Source organism: Dermochelys coriacea, chromosome 3 (assembly GCF_009764565.3).
Source record: "Dermochelys coriacea isolate rDerCor1 chromosome 3, rDerCor1.pri.v4, whole genome shotgun sequence".
NCBI lineage: Eukaryota > Metazoa > Chordata > Testudines > Dermochelyidae > Dermochelys > Dermochelys coriacea.
The window spans coordinates 190,980,396-191,000,211 of NC_050070.1; the positions used below are offsets into that span (position 1 = coordinate 190,980,396).

General features: G+C 40.9%; 1 protein-coding gene across 1 annotated transcript in view; it reads left to right on the forward strand.

Annotated features, from left to right (window-relative positions):
* The window catches only part of LOC119853510 (protocadherin Fat 4-like), an 83,498-nt gene that overhangs the window by 32,964 nt on the left and 30,718 nt on the right, over positions 1–19,816 (forward strand). Inside the window, exons 14-23 of the mRNA XM_038396653.2 lie at positions 519–699; positions 2,354–2,487; positions 4,356–5,303; positions 8,965–9,090; positions 9,201–9,458; positions 10,800–10,898; positions 11,012–11,184; positions 12,150–12,298; positions 14,119–14,426; positions 18,941–19,210. Of these exons, the coding sequence (XP_038252581.1) occupies positions 519–699; positions 2,354–2,487; positions 4,356–5,303; positions 8,965–9,090; positions 9,201–9,458; positions 10,800–10,898; positions 11,012–11,184; positions 12,150–12,298; positions 14,119–14,426; positions 18,941–19,210 (2,646 nt within the window). The remainder of the gene's footprint in view (positions 1–518; positions 700–2,353; positions 2,488–4,355; positions 5,304–8,964; positions 9,091–9,200; positions 9,459–10,799; positions 10,899–11,011; positions 11,185–12,149; positions 12,299–14,118; positions 14,427–18,940; positions 19,211–19,816) is intronic.

Below are 19,816 nucleotides of genomic sequence, written 5' to 3' on the forward strand. Positions count from 1 at the left end.
AATTAGTTCTCTGTCACCTACCCAAACTGAGAACATATGTTGGGATATTTCTTGCTAATATTAGGCCAAATCCTTTCTTTCTTTCTTTCTTTCTTTCTTTCTTTCTTTCTTTCTTTCTTTCTTTCTTTCTTTCTTTCTTTCTTTCTTTCTTTCTTTCTTTCTTTCAGTAGGAATTTTGGGTGCCCAAGGAATGGGCAGTATTGGACCCATTAGTTTGATTTATGTTGTTGCTATAATTGCCCCACAAACTATGTCTTATAAAAGTGAATTATATTGAACATATGTAACAAATGATCAAACAAATAAAGAAACAGCTGAATATTATTGTGGATTTATTTAGCTGGACTTTACCAAAAATTCCTGACCTATTTATTTTGAATGGACAAACAAGCAAGATTTCCAGTTATGTAATTATCAAGCTAGCTGAATGGTTTATCTGCAAACCACACCAGAATTTACAGATGTGTGTCATTTGCTAACAACAAAGAAAATGAAAAAAAATGATATTTTCTCCTCAGGTTGTGGCTCATGATCCAGATGATGGCAGAAATGGAGAGACATGGTTTATCTTAGTGAATGGCAATGAAGAAGGACACTTTGAACTGAATGAAACCTCTGGGCAAATCAGTTTGAAAACACTGATTCCATTACTAGTCAACCAATTGAAGAACTTCACCTTGTGGATAACCGCAACAGATGGTAAGACACTCACAAGACTTCTTGGGAGGCTCCTTTCCTGAAGGGACACTGGTGAAACACACAGCCCCTTCCCCCCACCCCTGAACCTATTTAACATTCCTTTAAATATACCATATATTTTTAATTGCCCTTGCAGTTCCTGAAAACAAGTCACTTTCCCCCAGCAATAGTTGCAACATTGATAAAACTCAATTTTCCCTGCAGTGTGATGCCCTAATAACAAATCCATGTTTTCTTCATGACTGTTAGCGTGTGCAGGATATTAGCATGAATCTCACTCCTTTCTTCATCTCCCCTGATTTGCAATAGGCTGGTGCATAGGCTAGAATACTGAGATTTATTATAATTTTGCTCTCACAGGTACTCAAAGAGGCATTCCATTCTTGTGTATTTCAGCCATCGGCCTGCTGTTAAGAGTAGAGCCGGCAGTAAGATTATTTAAATGTACATGCAAATACATACAAACTAAAAGAGAGCTACCAAGGCTAATTGTAGGGCTGTCAGTCTTGATGTTGTTGTTCTAACTAAGAATTATTGAATGTTCGTTTACTCATCTAACAGGCAGAACCACTCAGCTAAATGAGCATGCATAATTGGAACAAGGCCAAAGGAAAATCTTATCTGGGAAATAGAATCCTTTTCCTGATAACTTGGGCACTCTTAACTCTTTCTCAGCCTATTGACTTCACTTACCCTGATTTGCTTATTCTGGGCCCTGTACCTTGTAGGCACTGTCCTCTATTGTGGATGGTGGGAACCACTTGGTCCCAGATACACGGGGGTCGGCCAGTGGTGCAAGTAGAATTTATTTCCTAATGGTATGCTGTGCCTAGGTGACTCATGGGAGGGACACAAAGGGGGGACACTAGCTAACGGGTGGGCAAGTGACACCCCATGTAACCCCCCCATATGACTTGTCCCCACCCCACCCCCAGTCTGGGGCCCCCACACTTTCTCCATCCCCTCCACATCCCATGTTATCTTGGCGGGAGGGGAGGGCTCTGTCCACCTGTTGCACCAGATACAGACTTCTGAATTGCAGGGCTCTCCGGAACCGCAGCGGCGAAAGGAGCAGAATGTGGGTCTGCAAGGTGGCCCCATGCCAGCAGCTCCTCCAGGGCAGCTGTACCGCCTGCAGCCCCACCCCCCAGTCCTGTCTTCCAGTGAGGCTGTACAGACCTCTGACAGGAGACACAGCTGCGTGGAAGGGCTCGGGGCGGGGCAGGGGGCAGTACAACTGAGCCAGAGGAGCTGCTGGCATGCGGCACCATGTTCTGCTCCTGTGTCTTTCCAGTACAATATACTGGCAATAAATATCTTAATGGTATGGTGGACCAGACCGGACCGCCCTACTTGTACCACTAGTGGTGGTACACCTTTTGCTATACACCTAAGAGAATGCAGCATCCCACCCTTGGTCTGTCTTGTCTTTTATAGACTGTAAGCTGTTCAGGCTCTCGCTGGGTAAGTATGGTGCCCACACAAGGGGCTCCAATCTTGGTTGGGGCCTCTAGGCACTACTCTAATAATTGTTATTGTTATTTTATTATTATTTATTATTAATACAGTTCCAGCTGTCTGCTGATGTATTTTCTTTACAAGAAGAAGGTATTTTACAGGTCTGGTAAGAGATAAAGGTCTATTTTGCTTCCAGGTGGAATGGTGCCAAGAAGTTCATCAGTTCCAGTACAGGTCTTTGCAGTTGGAGATTCTAGACCTCGGTTTATTCACAAAACATATGATGGGACGTTGGAGGAAGAATTAAACAGCCCTGTCCCAGTAACAAGAGTAAGAACCAAAAGGCTCTGTACTGTCACCTGTACCAAACACACAAATTATGAACAGTTTCTAGTGACATAGGATTAAGACATGCATGGCCAGTGTAAACGTAAATACCTCACTAGGTAAAATACACAGGTTGTTAGATTTGATGTCTCGATCCATGTGATACACTGTAGCATGTAGTCTTGCCATTTATTTGTCATGCATCCTGACTACCTCAGATGAATGATGCCATCACCTCCTGGGACTGCTCCTACTATTCCAGAGCTCTGATCATCTTCAGTCTCTGTTTAAAAAGTAAAACATAAAACCATGTGCCAGAGAAATGTTTTTTGCTTCTCCTCCTCCTCTCCTCTCCTTTCCCTCAAAGATTTCAGTGGTCAAAAGCCCAAGAGAGACAATATTCGACCTTTCTTTAGTGACAAGTCTGCTGTTATGTCATGTGATAGGTACAGAACAGGAGACTTACCATGAGGGGATTGCCAGCAGGACATTCTCTGAGAGGACCATGTGTCTCTGGAATTTGGTTCCCACCTTAGGTGAAAATTGCTTGAAGTTGCTGATATTTTGGGCAAGCTGCAAAAGCTATTTCTTAGGGCTTGTCTACGCTTACCGAAAGATTGACACTGTGGCGATAGATGCATCAGCTGTTGATTTCACGGATCTAGTGAAGACCCGCTATATCAACCACCGACCGCTCCCCTGTTGACTCCTGTACTCCACCTGATGGGGAAGAGTAAGGGGAGTTGACAGGAGAGCATCTCCCATCAACATTGTACCCCGAGATAAATAGATCTAAGCTACATCGATTTGAGTTATGCTATTCACGTAACTCAAATGGCATAGCTTAGATCGACTTTTCCCTTTAGTGTAGAAAAGGCCTGTTCTGGGCCACGGTGCTCGAAGCACCACAGGTCCAGCAGGAGTACTCTGAGAAAAACGAGGCTTACACACAGCTGTGAATTATTGGCTTTAGTGAAGGTTAGAGACCCACCCGCAATGGGGACTCCAAGCATTGCAGTCACGAAAGCGGGGAACCCAGCACACCGGAGCTTTGCCTGAGACGGAGTCCAACGGAGGGGCAGACAGTCAGCGTTAATAAGCATTACACAAAAACAGCTCATGAATATAAAATTAGGTGCTTCTTAAAGGGTGGCTTTCTACTACCTGGCGAAGGGCCATGCAAAGCAGCTATGTCCTTCAAGAACTATCTATATCCTGCAATAACACAGCAGCTGTGTCCTTCAAGAACTCTCTCCTACAATAACAAAGCAGCTATCTATGTCCCACAGTAGCCTCTCGGCTCGAGAAAGCAAAAGTTCCCTAGCTAGGCCGTAACAAAGTCTTCCGCAGTCCCTTACAAGGCCTTAGAGAGATTCTTGGGGCAGACAGAAGGTGGAATCCTGAAGGGGCAGATTATAGGGGGCTGTTTTGCTGGTTTGATTTATTGGCTGGCTGAATTAATTCATTATTTATATATGATTATTTTTTGCTGCTGAGAGAAAGACAGAAAAGCTAAATACAGGCACACATTAATATATGTATATTCAGTGTATATTATGGGTATTATACATGTGTATTTATGAATATGTGTGTGTATGATGTTCTGATAAAAGGACAGATATCTTGTAGTTATTGAGTATTTTAAGTCTTGATGCACAGAAATGGCATTGTAATCACTATTAGTTTCAGCTAATAAAATAAGTTTTATTGCACCTTAAAAGTATCTATCTTATTTCAATTGAGAGATAGTTAAGGCTGCTAATTTAGGTGTAATCTAAGCCTAAAATTCCTATTTCGAATGTCACATCAAGTAATTAATATAATAGGATATATTATTAATTATAATTAATAATATGCTGTGTCTTACACAGGTAGAATTTGTGTCTGTAGATCCCCACATTCCAGTTGCATTGCAAGTGTTGACAGAATCAGATATTTTTGATGTTGACATCAATGGAACCATTTGGACAAAAACCAAACTGGACTATGAATCCCAGAAATCTCATGAGATAAATGTTTCTTTGACTGACGGAAAAACAGTTGACTATGCTGCAGTGTTTATCAAAGTTACAGACATCAACGATAACAATCCTGTGTTCAATGCAATCAGTGCTACCATTAATGTGCTAGAGAGCATGCAAGTTGGAGCCACTGTTCTCAATGTGTCAGCTGCTGATGCAGATGATGGCTTTAATGGGCTAGTGTCTTATACTCTAAAAGGTGGAGAGGGAAAGATGGATATTGACTCTGCGACAGGATTAATTGTGCTGAGAAGGGAACTGGACAGAGAAACACAAGCATTTTATAACTTAACAGTTATTGCCAGTGACCAAGGTCAACCAGCTCTCTCTGCAGTTGTGAACTTTACTATCTTTGTTGATGATGTGAATGACAACCCTCCAACTTTTCCCTTGAGTGGATACAAAGTGAGCATCTCTGAGGATGAAATGATTGGGAAGGTGCTAGTGACAGTGTCTGCTACGGATTTGGATTCTGGGGCCAATGCTCGGGTGAAGTACAGAATAATTAGTCAGCTTCCTCTGACTTCCTTGCCGATGGTCCTTGTCAATTCAACCACAGGCCAGCTCACCCTGAGCCAGCAGCTGGATTACGAAACTGTCAAACTGTTTGAAGTAGGAGTGGAGGCATCAGATGAAGGGATCCCAAGCCTCAACACCAGTGTGCTTGTTGTTATCCATGTACTGGATGTCAATGATAACCCCCCTGAATTTAGTCAAGCAGTGTACAATATATTTGTTCTTGAAAACATACAGAAGGACAGCCTCATCTACGCACTCAATGTTACTGACAAGGATCAGGTAAGTACGACATAACTCAGTTCTTAGAAATCAGGATGATATGGCATTAGAAGGGCAAAGAGAGAGTTTTAAATGCTCAGTGGTAAATATATTAGGTACGATTTGAAAAAGAGAGAAAATCTATTAGAACATCATGGGGCCCATGATATTCCCATTGAAGCCAATGGCAAATGTCTCATTGACCCAGTAAGAGAAAGGACTGAGCCTCAACTCTATTTCCCTGCAACCCTGCAAATACAAGATATAGCAATCTGGTGGCCTTAGAGAAGCCAGACTCTATATAAATACTTATGTAGGTCAGGCAAGAGAGAACTAGTAGAATGGATGCTTGCCAGTCAGACTGGAGAACAAAAACGGACATGTAATTAACTGTTTAGATTATCACTTGTTGTGTCAAAATAATTGGAAACGCCACTTTAATATGTGCTGTAAGTCTCTGCTTAATGAGTGTGCCTAGCAGTGTGTTTCTGTGCTGCAGTGAACCTAGCTGTTGTACTGCATCAATCAGGGAAAAAGGAAATCATAGAGGAGTTACTTTCATTTTCTTTTTTTCCTTTACAAGAAATCACGTAATTGCTCTCTGTTGTCCATCAAATCTTTTCTTTCTTCCCTCTCCCCTTTACCTAAAGAAAAATCCTACTCATGTGAGAAGTTGGCTTTAGGGGGTGACATTTTGGGGTTCACCCAGAGCATTAAGGGGTTGTGTCACCGCCTGCCATGTAATCCTGGATGCTTCTTTGCTGTCCTGCTTTGGATCAGCACCCTGACACCAGTAGCTTGGCCACAGTGCACTCACCTCACCCTGGCTTCCCCAGCCTGGGTTCGCCTTGCAGGGCAACACCAGCAGCCCTTCAAGTCCCAAGTCTCCCCAAAACCATCTCCTCTGCAATGCTCAGCCCCTCTCACTGTAGCACTCACAAAACCGTGTCCAGGTCACTGCTCCTTTGTTGACAGAGACACCAGCCAGAGCACCAGCCAGTTCGTTTGGCTGAGGATTTTACCCACCAGTTTGAAACACTGCACTGAGATGATTGTATAAGATTACGTTTATTAACAGAGACCAGCTACTTATGTAGAAGGATACTATGCTTCTGAGACTAAAACCTAACTTAAACTAGAGTCTTTTGTTCAAAACAGTTTTCTCACCAGTTATTCTTCCAACACAGCTGGCCAGTCCTTAGCTAGGATCCAACACCGAGCCCAAAGCACTTGGTTTCTTTGTCTTCTCAGGTGAAAGATGCCCAAATGGTTTTCTCTCTCTGCTTATATCATCAAACTTTATCTTTGTTTTCAAAGTCAGGAAGCCCTCCTGGGGGCACACCTTTCTGTGTCCACCAGGGAGCTGAAGCCAGGTTAATTTTTTGGGGGGAGGGATAGCTCAGTGGTTTGAGCATTGGCCTGCTAAACCCAGGGTTGTGAGTTCAATCCTTGAAGGGGCCATTTAGGGATTTGGGGAAAAATTGGGGATTTGGTCCTGCTTTGAGCAGGGGTTTGGACTAGATGACCTCCTGAGGTCCCTTCCAACCCTGACATTCTATGTCTCCTCCCCCTGTAGTGATAGTTAAGTGGCTGCTGTGATGGGTTGGGTCAGAGAGACCCCCTTGGGAGTGCCACCTGATGTGCTGAGACTACCACTGAGCCTGTTTTCCTGTCACCTTGGGACTTCAGTACCCTGTCTTGTTGAGCCAGACATGCTAGCCTGCTGCAAACACAGACCCGGGTCTGAACCATGTCCCCCAAAAGCTGCAGACTTAACTGAAAACAGCTTAATAAGTACTCCTGCCTCCAACATCCAGGTACCCAGTTCCCAATGCAATCCAAACCCCAAATAAATCCATTTTACTCTGTATAAAGCTTATACACGGTAAACTCATAAATTGTTCATCCTCTATAACACTGATAGAGAGATATGCACAGCTGTTTGCTCTCCCAGGTATTAATACTTTCTCTGGGTTAATTAATAAGCAAAAAGTGATTTTATTAAATATAAAAAGTAGGATTTAAGTGGTTCCAAGTAATAACAGACAGAACAAAGTAAATTACCAAGCAAAATAAAACAAAAACATGCCAATCTAAGTCTAATACAGTAAGAAGCTGATTACAGATGAAACCTCACCCTCAGAGATGTTCCAATAAATTTCTTTCACAGACTGGACTCCTTTCTAGCCTGGGCCCAATCCTTTCTCCTGGTACAGTCCTTGTTCCAGCTCAGGTGGTAGATAGGGGATTTCTCATGACTGCAGTCCCCTTTGTTCTGTTCCACACCCTTATATATTTTTTGCACAAGGTGGGAATCCTTTGTCCCTCTCTGGGTTCCCACCCCTCCTTCTAAATGGAAAAGCACCAGGTTAAAGATATATTCCAGTTCAGGTGACATGACCACATGTCACTGTAAGACTTCATTACCCACTTGCCAGCACAGACGTATACAGGAAAACGTACAAGTAAACAGAGCCATTTACAACGATTTGTCCTGGTTAATGGGAACCATCAAGATCCCAAGCCACCATTAATGGCCCACACTTTGCATAATTACAATAAGACCTCTGAGTTATATTTCATATTTCTAGGTTCAGATACAAGAATGATATATTTATACAAATTGGATGACCACACTCAGTAGATTATAAGATTTGGATCTGCATGCATCCGACGAAGTGAGCTGTAGCTCACGAAAGCTTATGCTCAAATAAATTTGTTAGTCTCTAAGGTACCACAACTACTCCTTTTCTTTTTGAAGATTTGTAATGATACCTTACAAGCGATCTTTTTCATGAAGCATATTCCAGTTACATCATATTCATACTCATTAGCATATTTTCATAAAATCATATAGAGTGCAATGTCACAGCTGTCCCCCCACTCACCAGTTTGATGGTTTTGTTTACTCTTTAGATAAATGTACTTCATTGTCTCTTGTTCAATTTACATTGGAGACACATTCAAGCAGGTGGAACCACATTTCTTGTCTAGAGCAGCGTGACTGGCACCCTACCTGCCAAACACATTTTAATAACATATTTCCAGTGCATATTTATAATTTTTCATCTATCACCTGTACAGACACCACACAGTAATAATACTGACCAACATGTTACCAGTTCACATATGATGCCTTTCATGACACCTTTTAGACAGATTATGACAACAGTGAGTTGGGGTATGCTGAGTTGGTCAGGCCAGCTGAGACTCACTGCTAGATACCCAGGAGCCTCTTGTCCTCTGGCATTGAGATGCTCTTAGGTCACAAGGGGAAGTGGTTCCCTTTTTGCAATAGTTGCCTAGCATGTCTCTGAGTTTTAAAAAAATTCAGAAGGGAACAAGAATGGAATGAACTAGGTACTACTGTTCACCACCTCACAAGCGTGATTCTGAAATGACTTTAAATGAGGGTATGTTAGAGGAGGGGACCGGAAGTCAGGACTCTTGGAGGAATCTGTTCTCTTCCACTTGCTGTCTGTTCTTGTCTGCATGTGAGTTTGCCTATCTGTAACATGGGGATAATAATATGACTTACCACCTCCCATGGGTGTTATGAGGCTTCCTTTGTTAAATACTATAAAGCTCTTTGTGCTAAAGAAATGCAAAATATTGATGTTAATAACAGAGAGGTATTTCCATCTTCTCTCCATAACTCAAGTGCTTATTACATCTCTTTTAGGTCGGCTTCTCTCAGGGCTATTTTATTCTTAACAATACTATGTTTGCTGTCAATAAACATGGGATACTTTCAATAAGGAATGACACAGAACTCGACAGAGAATCTACACCTAGGTTAACTTTGCAAGTAAGCTCATTCTGAACCTTTCAGATGGTTTAGTCCACCTTTTGTGTCTTAATCAATCAACTGAAATCTCAGTCAAAATCAAGTAATGTTTTCATTGATTATTTTGGCAGGTATGGGCAGTTGATGCTGAAACAGAAGGGCTCAATTCTAGTTCTCTGTTAGATATCACAGTTCTGGATGTCAATGACAATAATCCTGAGTTTCAGATGCAGCCCTTCAGTTTTACAACCCTGGAAGGAGACTATACACTGGATGCACCTACCATAGTTGGACATGTAGCTGCCACAGATTTGGATGAGGGAGAAAATGCCCGCATCACATTTCACCTATTCACAGAAGATGGGGTGAATCCATTTAGCATCCAACAAGTAAGAATTTGGGTGGGGCTTAGAAAATGATGCCTACCTGCTTCCTTCTCCAAGACAGTTAGCCTGGCCAGATAGAAATGATACACTGAGATGAGCCATTGTAGCATCTCTGATATCAATAATGACACCGACGTCTTTGGAAGCTAAGAATATAAATCCAAAGCCTATTGAAGTCAATGTGAAGACTCCCATTGGTTTCAATGAGTTATGAATTAGGCTATATGGGCAGGGCCAGTGCTGCCAGTCCTGCCTTAGGAAGCTCCTGAGGACCTGGGACTCCAGCAATGCAAGGTTGATATTTACTGCTCCTGCGGCAGTGCAGCATGGGGTGGAGTATGTGCTGCGTTGTGACAACTGTGAGCTCTGATAATAGTTTGAGGCTGCTGGGGAATCAGGCTGTCCCTTCCTTTAGTACAGTTCTAGCTAGAATACATTGCAGCCCCTCTGTTTAACAGGAATCCTCCAACCGCTATGCTCCCATTGCATCCGCAAACATATATGTGCACACAACCTGTTCTGGACCCTGTAGTAGGCTCCCTTCCAAACTGGCTGGTCTGGGAGTTTGGAGGAAGTTGTGAGTGGGATCAGGAAGGAGATTGCATGGCGAATGTTGAGCCTTGCAGCTGGGGAGCTCATTCAAACAGCATTTCAGGGCATCCCAGTTTTTCTCGAACCAACCCTGATTAAGGCCTGGACACAATGCTGCAAAGTTTCACACGTGAGTCATCCCACTGAAATCAATCACATGAGTATGGCTTTGTAGTGTTAGCCATTCTCAGTGGTGATGATCACCTGCAACTTCCATTAATGTTTGTCTGGTATCAGGTGTCTAAACCTTCAGTATGTTTGTTAAGGGACTACGTAGCTCAGGAGGTGGGTAATGGAAATGAAAAAGTATTTCTTCTCTAGGTTGCCAGCTACTCAAACCCTGCCAAGATCTGTAGTGACTGAGAATTATTACCATATAGTGGTGCTTCTGTGGCCTTTGTAAATGAGGTAGGTGGGCTCAGTCTAGTACTTACTGGACAGGAGTCTGCATTACAGAAGCCACCACCATAACTGACCACATATTTGATAGTCTCATCAGAGAAGCTAAGGTGTGAATGGGTATGGAGACTCCCATCCACAGAGAACAAGTGTGGGACTCCTGTCCCCATCCCTCCAGGTCATGGGTAAGACATATTGGCAGGACACCGTGAAGAAGATTGCCCTGATACTACCCAGGCTATACCTGTTCTGTGATGAAGAGAGGACTTCCATTCTCACTTTTCCTGAGAACTAAATGTACACAAACATTATCAAAAATGTGATATATGTGTTGATTTTTATTCTCCTCTGTAGAATGGAACTATTTTGGCTAATGGGTTTATGGACAGAGAAATCAAAGAGAAATATGAGCTTTTGTTAGTGGCATCTGATAATGGAGTACCTCAGAGACAGGTAAGGAAGAGGATTAGGTTATTGTTATATTAACAGCCTTTGATTTTTGAAATTTAAATGGACTGACTATGCATCTCTTGTGCATGATTCATTTGTTTTCTGTTGTCCACCAGAATTTCACATATGTCACCATAAGTGTATTAGATGTAAATGATAATCCTCCACAGTTTACAAAGACCCAGTATTCTGCAAATATACGTGTAGCAACTGCAAAAGAGGGAGTTTCTGTTCTATCAGTATCTGCTACTGATCGCGACCTTGCGAACAATTCTCTTATTTCATACAGGTAATTTTGTCTGAGGTAAAGGTTTGAGCATTGGTCTGCTAAACCCAGGGTTGCGAATTCAATCCTTGAGGGGGCCATTTAGGGATCTGGGGCAAAAAAAAATTGGGGATTGGTCCTGTTTTGAGCAGGGGGTTGGACTAGATGACTTCCTGAGGTCCTTTCCAACCCTGATATTCTATGATTCTATGAAATATCTGTTAGTAAAGAAAATCAGTGTTATTTGTATTTCCCAGTTGATCATAAGTTGCCTACTCATACCTACTCATTCGATGCCCATTATTATATTTTGCCATTAGTGTAATCAACAACAATATGCCTAATTTTAAAATGTAGGGAAAAACAGTAGAGAAACATTTCACCAAGCTTGTTGGAGATGATCAAACTACTGGAGGGCCAGTAAAATAAAAGACAACCTTAATCAAAACCCAAGCTTGTTTAGTCTGAAATAGCTGGCTAAAAGTTTGGCACTTCTGGATAGAAAATGGAAATAATGAAATACAAAATGTCAGAAACTTACGGGGTTACGAACCAAATGTAGCACTTACTATTGTGTGAGATTTAATTGGCTCCAGGACCATGCACATTAGTAATTGTTTGCAGAACCAGATCCTTACAATGAAAGTTATCTGTTTTTCTTGCCATGTCTGCAAATTGATCTATAATCCTTTGAGTTTGCAGTTTGTACTCTGCTCTCTATTCATAGAGGGATCTAAAACTTGTGGGTGGAATGGAAACTGAAAGTCTGAATGCCATCTTGGCTAAGATGGAAGACATGCTAGGAAATATAGTCTCATTTGTTTAGGTTAATGAGACAGCAGCTAAAACGTGTTGTCCTACCACTCCTATAATCATTATAACTAGGCAAATATAATCGGTAGGCTATTTATCATAAAACTTTAATAATAAAGGTAGAATACTTCTGATGTGAATAATATGAATGATACACACACTTCTCTTTAATACAGCTTCATGAACCATTCTGATGATTTCTGGGTAAATAATCTTACTGGAGAGATCACTCTCGCCAGTGATCTAGCCCATATCACAGCTGACACAGTCATTACATTGACAGTCATTGCTACTGACCATGGGGTTCCTCAGCTAACATCAAATGGTAAGTGATGTGCTTTCACCAATTTTTCTCCCAAGTAGTGCTCAAGAATGTATTGGGCTGCATGAATATTCAATGTCAAATGTAAACTGACAAACTTCACAAGTTTGAATTAATCACATCCCTATGGAGTCCATATTACAATTCCGCAATGAGGTGTGCATTACTCTTCTGATTGTATTTCTTTCACTGATGCCCTCCCATCACGTGGACACAGAATCACATTAACACAGAGCAAGATTTATTAATTCTGTTTAAAATTATTGCTTATTTATTTATGGCGGGGGTACCAGTCAAGGATCAGGCCTCAACTGTGATAGGCACGCTATAGTCATGCACTAAAGAGCATATCAGTATAGTATTTTCCGTTCCGTTTTTCCAGCTTCTTTGATTTGCTTAAGAGAATTGGGCAGTCAGTCAGCTTTCAACATCCTAAACATCCTTCTGAACAAGTTTCTGCTCTTTCAAAATAGATTTTGAGTCACCTACTATTTTGTATCATTTACAAACACCCACTGACTATCTTTCTCACTTGTTCCTAGGGGATTACTTTGATAATTGATGAATAGGAGGAAAAAACAATTGTTTTTAATTTCACTATTAGTGACTGCAGGGGCATTTGTATGTATTGTGGCCAAAGCACAGTTTGGGGGTAATCCTTTTCCTTTTGATACAAAATTCTTGTGGTCTAACATTCTACTTCTCTGACCTCCAGAAACAATAACTAATTAGAAGCCTGGTCCTGAGATGGGTAAAGATGTGGTTCTCAACCAGGGGTACATATACCCCTGGGGCTACTTAGAGGTCTTCCAGGGCATCTAGATATTTGCCTACTTTTACAACAGGCTACATAAAAAGCACTAGTGAAGTCAGTACAAACTAAATTTCATACAATGACTTGTTTATACTGCTCTATATACTATACACAAGCGGGTCTCAAATTGTGGGTGAGGACCCTGTTTTAATGAGGTCACCAGGTCTGGCATGACTGGCTGAAGCCAAAGTTGAAGCTCGAGCCCCACCGCACAGGGCTCAGGCTTTGGCTTCAGCCCTGGATGGCAGAGCTCAGGTTACAGGCCCCCACCAGGGATGAAGCCCTAGGGGTTTGCCCTCCCGCCCCAGGGGTGCTGGGGCTCGGGCTTTGGTTTCCCCCCACTCCCTGCCCAGGCTGACAGGGTTTGGACAGCCTCAGGCTTCAGTCTCCCCTCCTAGGGTTATTTAGTAATTCTTGTTGTGAGAGGGAGGTCACGGTGCAATGAAGTTTGAGAACCCCTGCTGTACACTGAAATGTAAGTACAATATTTATATTCCAATTAATTTATTTTATAATTATATGGCAAAAATGAGGAAATAAGCAATTTTTCAATAATCTTGTGCTGTGACACTTTTGTATTTTTATGTCTGATTGTGTAAGCAAGTAGTTTTTAAGTGAGGTGAAACTTTGGGTATGGAATTCAAATCAGACTTCTGAAACGGGTACAGTAGTCTGGAAAGGTTGAGAACTATTGGTGTAAAGAACCTGTAAGTCCTATTGACTTCAGACCCAGTCAGTGAGCCAAATTCTCCCTTCTCTTTTATTGGAGCAATATCATAACATTCAGCAAAGTGGGATTACTCTGGAATGAGCATTGGGTGCTGAGAGGGTTTGAGTTATATCTGTCACTGCTTATTTCTTATCATTGTTGTTTTTTCTTACTATTCCTTTTTTCTATCATGCCAATTTCCATCAGTCTGTTGCTCCTAAAATCCTAGGCATTTACTTTAGGGAGACAAAACACAGTGCATGATATTTCACAGCTTTTATCTGTCTTTTCCTCCACTAGCTCCTGTTATTCTCTATTTGCTGGTAAATGACACTGACTTTGGACTGACTTTTGAAAGCTCCAGCTATGAGTTCAGCGTTTTGGAACAGGAACCAGTCACAACTGCTGTTGGCTCTGTGAAGGCCCTGACCGGAAGCATAGCCATTAGAGTCATATACTCTCTCAAGTCATATACTGACAAGTTTTCTGTTAATGACCAAGGAAACATTATGACCCTTGTCAGTTTAGATCGAGAAGAGCAGGATCTTTACAGCATCATTGTAGAAGCCGTTGATTCTGCGATGCCACCCAATTCAGCTGTGACTTTGGTACAGTATATTGCATTTTAAAGTGTTTTGAAAATGCTGAATACATAGTTTAAAAATAAGCAGTGATACCCAGAGGACACCATATTTTTAATGTCACATACTATAGAGAAATGATGGTTAGCAAAAATATTTTAAGAATCAATTTGTAACTAGTTTCTGATTTTCTTAAAGGAACAATGTCAATTGGACTTCAAAAAGAGAGTAGTTTTCCTGGAGAGCCTCCTGCAAATTTCTGTGATTTTATAACTGCAGTTTCCTCTTTTTTAAAAAAGGTTGCTTTGTGATTGACCATACAAATAACAAGGAATCTCAGAAACTCCCTATTTTGGGGAAACATTGAAACTGACTATATACAAAGTGCTGTCAAGTGTACAAAGTAAACAAGTTGAAAAAACAAAGAAAACTTTTTTTAATCTCTTTCAGTTACAATAATTTTAGGTGTTACTGCTATCACTTTAAGGCAGAAAGGAACTAGAGCAGTGAGATTTAAGTTGCTTCTGTCCCTTTAATTATAGTATTGGAATTTTGATGTTAGACAGAAGGTAAAGATTAAATACTTTTTCCATTATAAATTTTGTTTGTAAGAGTTTTGCTAAGTTCCTTATTTTTACATCAGGCTGAAACTATCATAATGAATGCACTTTCTTTAATTTAGCTAAACTAGGTTTAACTTTCAAGTACAGTTTAAGAAGAATAAAGTATTTGCCAGGATTTTTTTTCTTCCACTGCATTGGTATTTTGTAGAGATAGGATTGAGCTGGGGAGGGGAAACCCAAGGAATGAAATACAGTATGTGGGAAGGACAGAAATATTGGAAGTGTACGGGATAGAGGGAAAAAGATGTAGGGAAAAGAGGAGACAGAAGAAAGCAAAGGAAATAAGGAGGATGGAGTGAGATGAGAAATGGGGGAAGAGGGAAATTGAGGGGAAGGAATGGAGAGACAGGACGAGGAATAAAATAATGAGAGGAGGGTGAAATACGCAGCATGGAGTGGGAGAACATTGAATAGAAATTAAAAAGAGAAAGTGGAAGATGGAAGAAGAAATAAAAAAAGCAATAGATATAAATGAAAATATAAAAAGCTGCTGACTTACACACACAGAACTTATTTGTTGGTAAGTTGTATTAGCATTGTAATTACATATTATTCTTGTTCATTCCAATCTGTGTTTTGGAGCAGCAATTAGAATGTGATTTATGATATTTAAATATATATCTCACCATATATTGCTCTGCTTTTTTCTTTTTTGTATTTTAGTAGTGATGGAGGGAAAAATTTATTGTCTAGAACATTAGTGCAGTCAAGATTGCCCCTGGACAAATAAAGTTGCTTGAGGGCATGTCTACTTGGCTCAGCAATGCACAGTACAGGGGTCTGATTTCTAAAGTGCACTAAAGTACTGTGCACTAATTGGTCCATGTAGAGCCTGTGGGTGTGCACTAAAAGTTCTTAGTGTGCTTTAACATAAGACTGTTTGAAACAACACTACATTAAAATGCAGTAGGGAACTTTTACTGCATACCAGGGGGGTCTACATGGACCAATTAGTGTACAACACATTAGTGCACTTTACAAATTACACCCCCATAGTGCTCACTGCTGCTCTGTGCAGGCATGGTTGAAAGCCACATAGAAAAACACTGGTTTTGCCTAGACTGTATACTATTCTGTCCACATATTATATTTCATAATTTGACCAAGATGCACCAGCTTGGTCGAGTCCTTGGGATTTAATTCCAGGGAAAAGAGCCCACATTATAGTTGTGTGAGACTGGCTGCATTTTTTTTTTGCCCCCCTTTTTAAATTCCTAGGCTGAAGCCTGCAATGTGGGTTCCAAATGAGAGCAACATTGATATGGTTTGGCAATACATCTGTACAAAGCAAAGCTTAAGGAAGTGCTGACTCCCCTTTGACTAGAGTGACACACATGCTGCTGTTTGTTATAGCAAACCGCAAGAGCTTAACTGCAAGAATGTCACAGCTGCCACAATTCTAGAATGTTGGAGGTTGAATTGAAGGTTGCCACCGAATTATCTGCCTCCCACCCAGCACTGTATTAACTAGGTGAAGAGGGAGCTAAGTAGTAATAACAAACTAAGATCAGTATCATGCAAACAGTTATGCATATGGGTAACTTTATGCACGTGCATAGTCCCTTGAAGTCAAAGTTACTCACGTGGGTAAGTGTTTCCAGGATCAGGGCCCTAAGTTGTGACTTTAATTTATGCAGTTTGGGATAATAATTATTGGGTGGAAAAAATTGTTTAAAACAGTAGTTTCCAATGAGGGAAGAGTGGAATGGTTTTCAAAAATAACACTGAGCCCATCTTTCCCCCTCTTCTCCACAAACAACAAATATTAACATTTTACAGATAGAATTGAAATCAAATAAATGTGCTAGTTCTAAAATGTAGAGGCCAATTCTTTTTGTACACTCAGTTTATAGAGCCCTTAGTGATGAAACAGTGCAGCGTTCTTGTGTCATTTCCAACCAGAAGCAAAAGTGGAAGAGTTGGAACTGTCAAGAAAACCTCTTTTTGTGTTCAGTTTTGCAGACTGAATTGGTTTTAATCAGCCTGAGACATCCAAACCAAATCAGAACTCTGATATTATTGGTACCAACAGCAAATACACCAGCATTTTGTGACTAGTGATCTAGGCTCCCCACTTTCCCACTATAGGGCCAACTCTGTAACCCTTGAGTTGCCCATGTTCACACACAAGTAATTTGTGTGAGGAAGTCCTAGACCAAGTGAGTATTGGAATATCTGGACCTAAATAATGGCCTTCTATGCTGGGTCCTTGTGCCCTGCTGCCACAGCCTGTCTCCCATGCAGCTGTGTACTCTCTGGCCTGCAATGGAGTTTTGATTGCTGCAAACCTGAATCTTGCTTGTGAGGCTCACTTGTGAGTCTAACACTTGCTACAGCCCCTTAGATAAGTGGCATTGTTAGGCAAAAGTCAACATGGTTCTGTAAAGGGAAATCATGTTTTACTAATCTATTAGAGTTCTTAGAAGGGGTCCACAAATATGTGGACAAGGGGTATCCAGTAAACATAGTGTACTTAGATTTCCATAAAGCCTTTGACAAGGTCCCTCACCAAAGTCTCTTACGTAAATTAAGTTGTCATGGGATAAAAGGGAATATCCTTTCATGGATTGAGAACTGGTTAAAAGACAGGGAACAAAGGGTAGGAATAAATGGTACATTTTCAGAATGGAGAGGGGTAACTAGTGGTGTTCCCCAAGGGTCAGTCCTAGGACCAATCCTATTCAGTTTATTCATAAATGATCCGGAGAAAGGGGTAAACAGTGAGGTGACAAAGTTTGCAGACAATACTAAACTGCTCAAGATAGTTAAGACCAAAGCAGACTGTGAAGAACTTCAAAAAGATCTCACAAAACTATACATACAATATGATGGGTGCTAATTTAGCTACAACTAATCAGGAAAGAGATCTTGGAGTCATCATGGATAGTACTCTGAAGACGTCCACACAGTGTGCAGCGGCAGTCAAAAGAGCAAACAGGATGTTAGAAATCATTTTAAAAGGGATAGAGAATAAGACGGAGAATATCTTATTGCCCTTATATAAATCCATGGTACACCCACATCTTGAATACTGCGTACAGATGTGGTCTCCTCATTTCAAAAAAGATATACTGGCATTAGAAAAGTTTCAGAGAAGGGCAACTAAAATGATTAAGGGTTTGGAACAGGTCCAATATGAGGACAGATTAAAGAGACTAGGACTTTTAGGTTTGGAAAAGAGGAGACTAAGGGGGGATATGATAGAGGTATATAAAATCATGAGTGGTGTGGAGAAAGGGAATAAGTAAAAGTTATTTACTTGTTCCCATAATATAGGAACTAGGGGCCACCAAATAAAATTAATGGGCAGCAGGTTTAAAGCAAATAAAAGGAAATTCTTCTTCACACAGCGCACAGTCAACGTGTGGAACTCCTTGCCTGAGGAGGTTGTGAAGGCTAGGACTATAACAGGGTTTAAAAGGGAACCGGATAAATTCATGGAGGTTAAGTCCATTAATGGCTGTTAGCCAGGATGGATAAGGAATGGTGTCCCTAGCCTCTTTTTGTCAGAGGGTGGAGATGGATGGCAGGAGAGAGATCACTTGATCATTACCTGTTAGGTTCACTCCCTCTGGGGCACCTGGCATTGGGCACTGTTGGAAGACAGTATACTGGGCTGGATGGACCTTTAGTCTGATCCAGTATGGCCATTCTTATGTTCTTATGGCATCTGAATCGGAGGTGCTAGGTTCTTGTTGGCAGTTAGGATCCTAATCTGCAAAGCCAGTATTCTAAAAGTTTGGATACTACCGTTCTTTTTATTGTTATTATTTGTATTAGTGTCTAGTAGCCCAAGTCATGAACACAGAACAAAAAGTCAGTCTCTGACTCAGAGAGCTTACAATCTAACTGACTCAGACAGAATTTACTCTTGTGTGCTATTTTTATGGCTCAGAAAAATGTCTTTCTTTTATACAGGTTACAATCGTTGTGAATGACACCAATGACAATTCTCCTGTTTTCTCAACACTGATTCAAACCAAACGATCAGCTCCTGAGAATAAAGACACTATAGACTTTGGCATATTTTCTGCTGTAGACCAAGATGTAGGAGTAAATGCCCTTATAAGCTACTCCTTGGAGAATCACTTTGCGGGAACTTTCCATATTAACAGTTCCACTGGCAGGCTGACTACAAAAAGAGCCTTGGACAGGGAAATGGTGGACAGCTATGAATTGAAAATAATAGTAAGTGGACACATGGATCTAACAGTTTGTCAGATATTCAACACAAGGCATAGAGAGACTGAGAGAATACTGACCCATCATAAGAAAAACACTTTCCAACAGTGAAGTATTGTAATATTGGGCCAAATTCATCCCTTAGTGTGTGACTAAATGAATGAATTTGGGTTAATTCATGGGATCTTATTCTCTACTGATGTAAATTGGTGCAGCAAAGAATTTGCGTGACCAAGTTCATATTTTAAAGGTTAAATATTATCATAAAACATCAGCATGACTTGATGTGAATAAATTGTTCCTCAATTCATTTCAAGCTGCAGTTCTTCAAGCACCATAACTTTTTTTTTAATGGTTTGGCCAATCCATATCAAGCGTCACTCTCAGCTGATGAATATGTTTTTTCAATATATACATATTTAAATCTTCTTTTTATATTACTTGATAAATTATTTGTGTTTCCTCATGAAGCTTCCAAAGGAAAACATAGTCCCTGACTGAAGAGCCTTTACATTGTGAGCATGTTTTCATGCAAGTCAGCCCATTGACTTCAATGGGATTGCTCTTGTGACGAAGTGCTCATTGACATAGTAAAGGTTTACACACTGGACC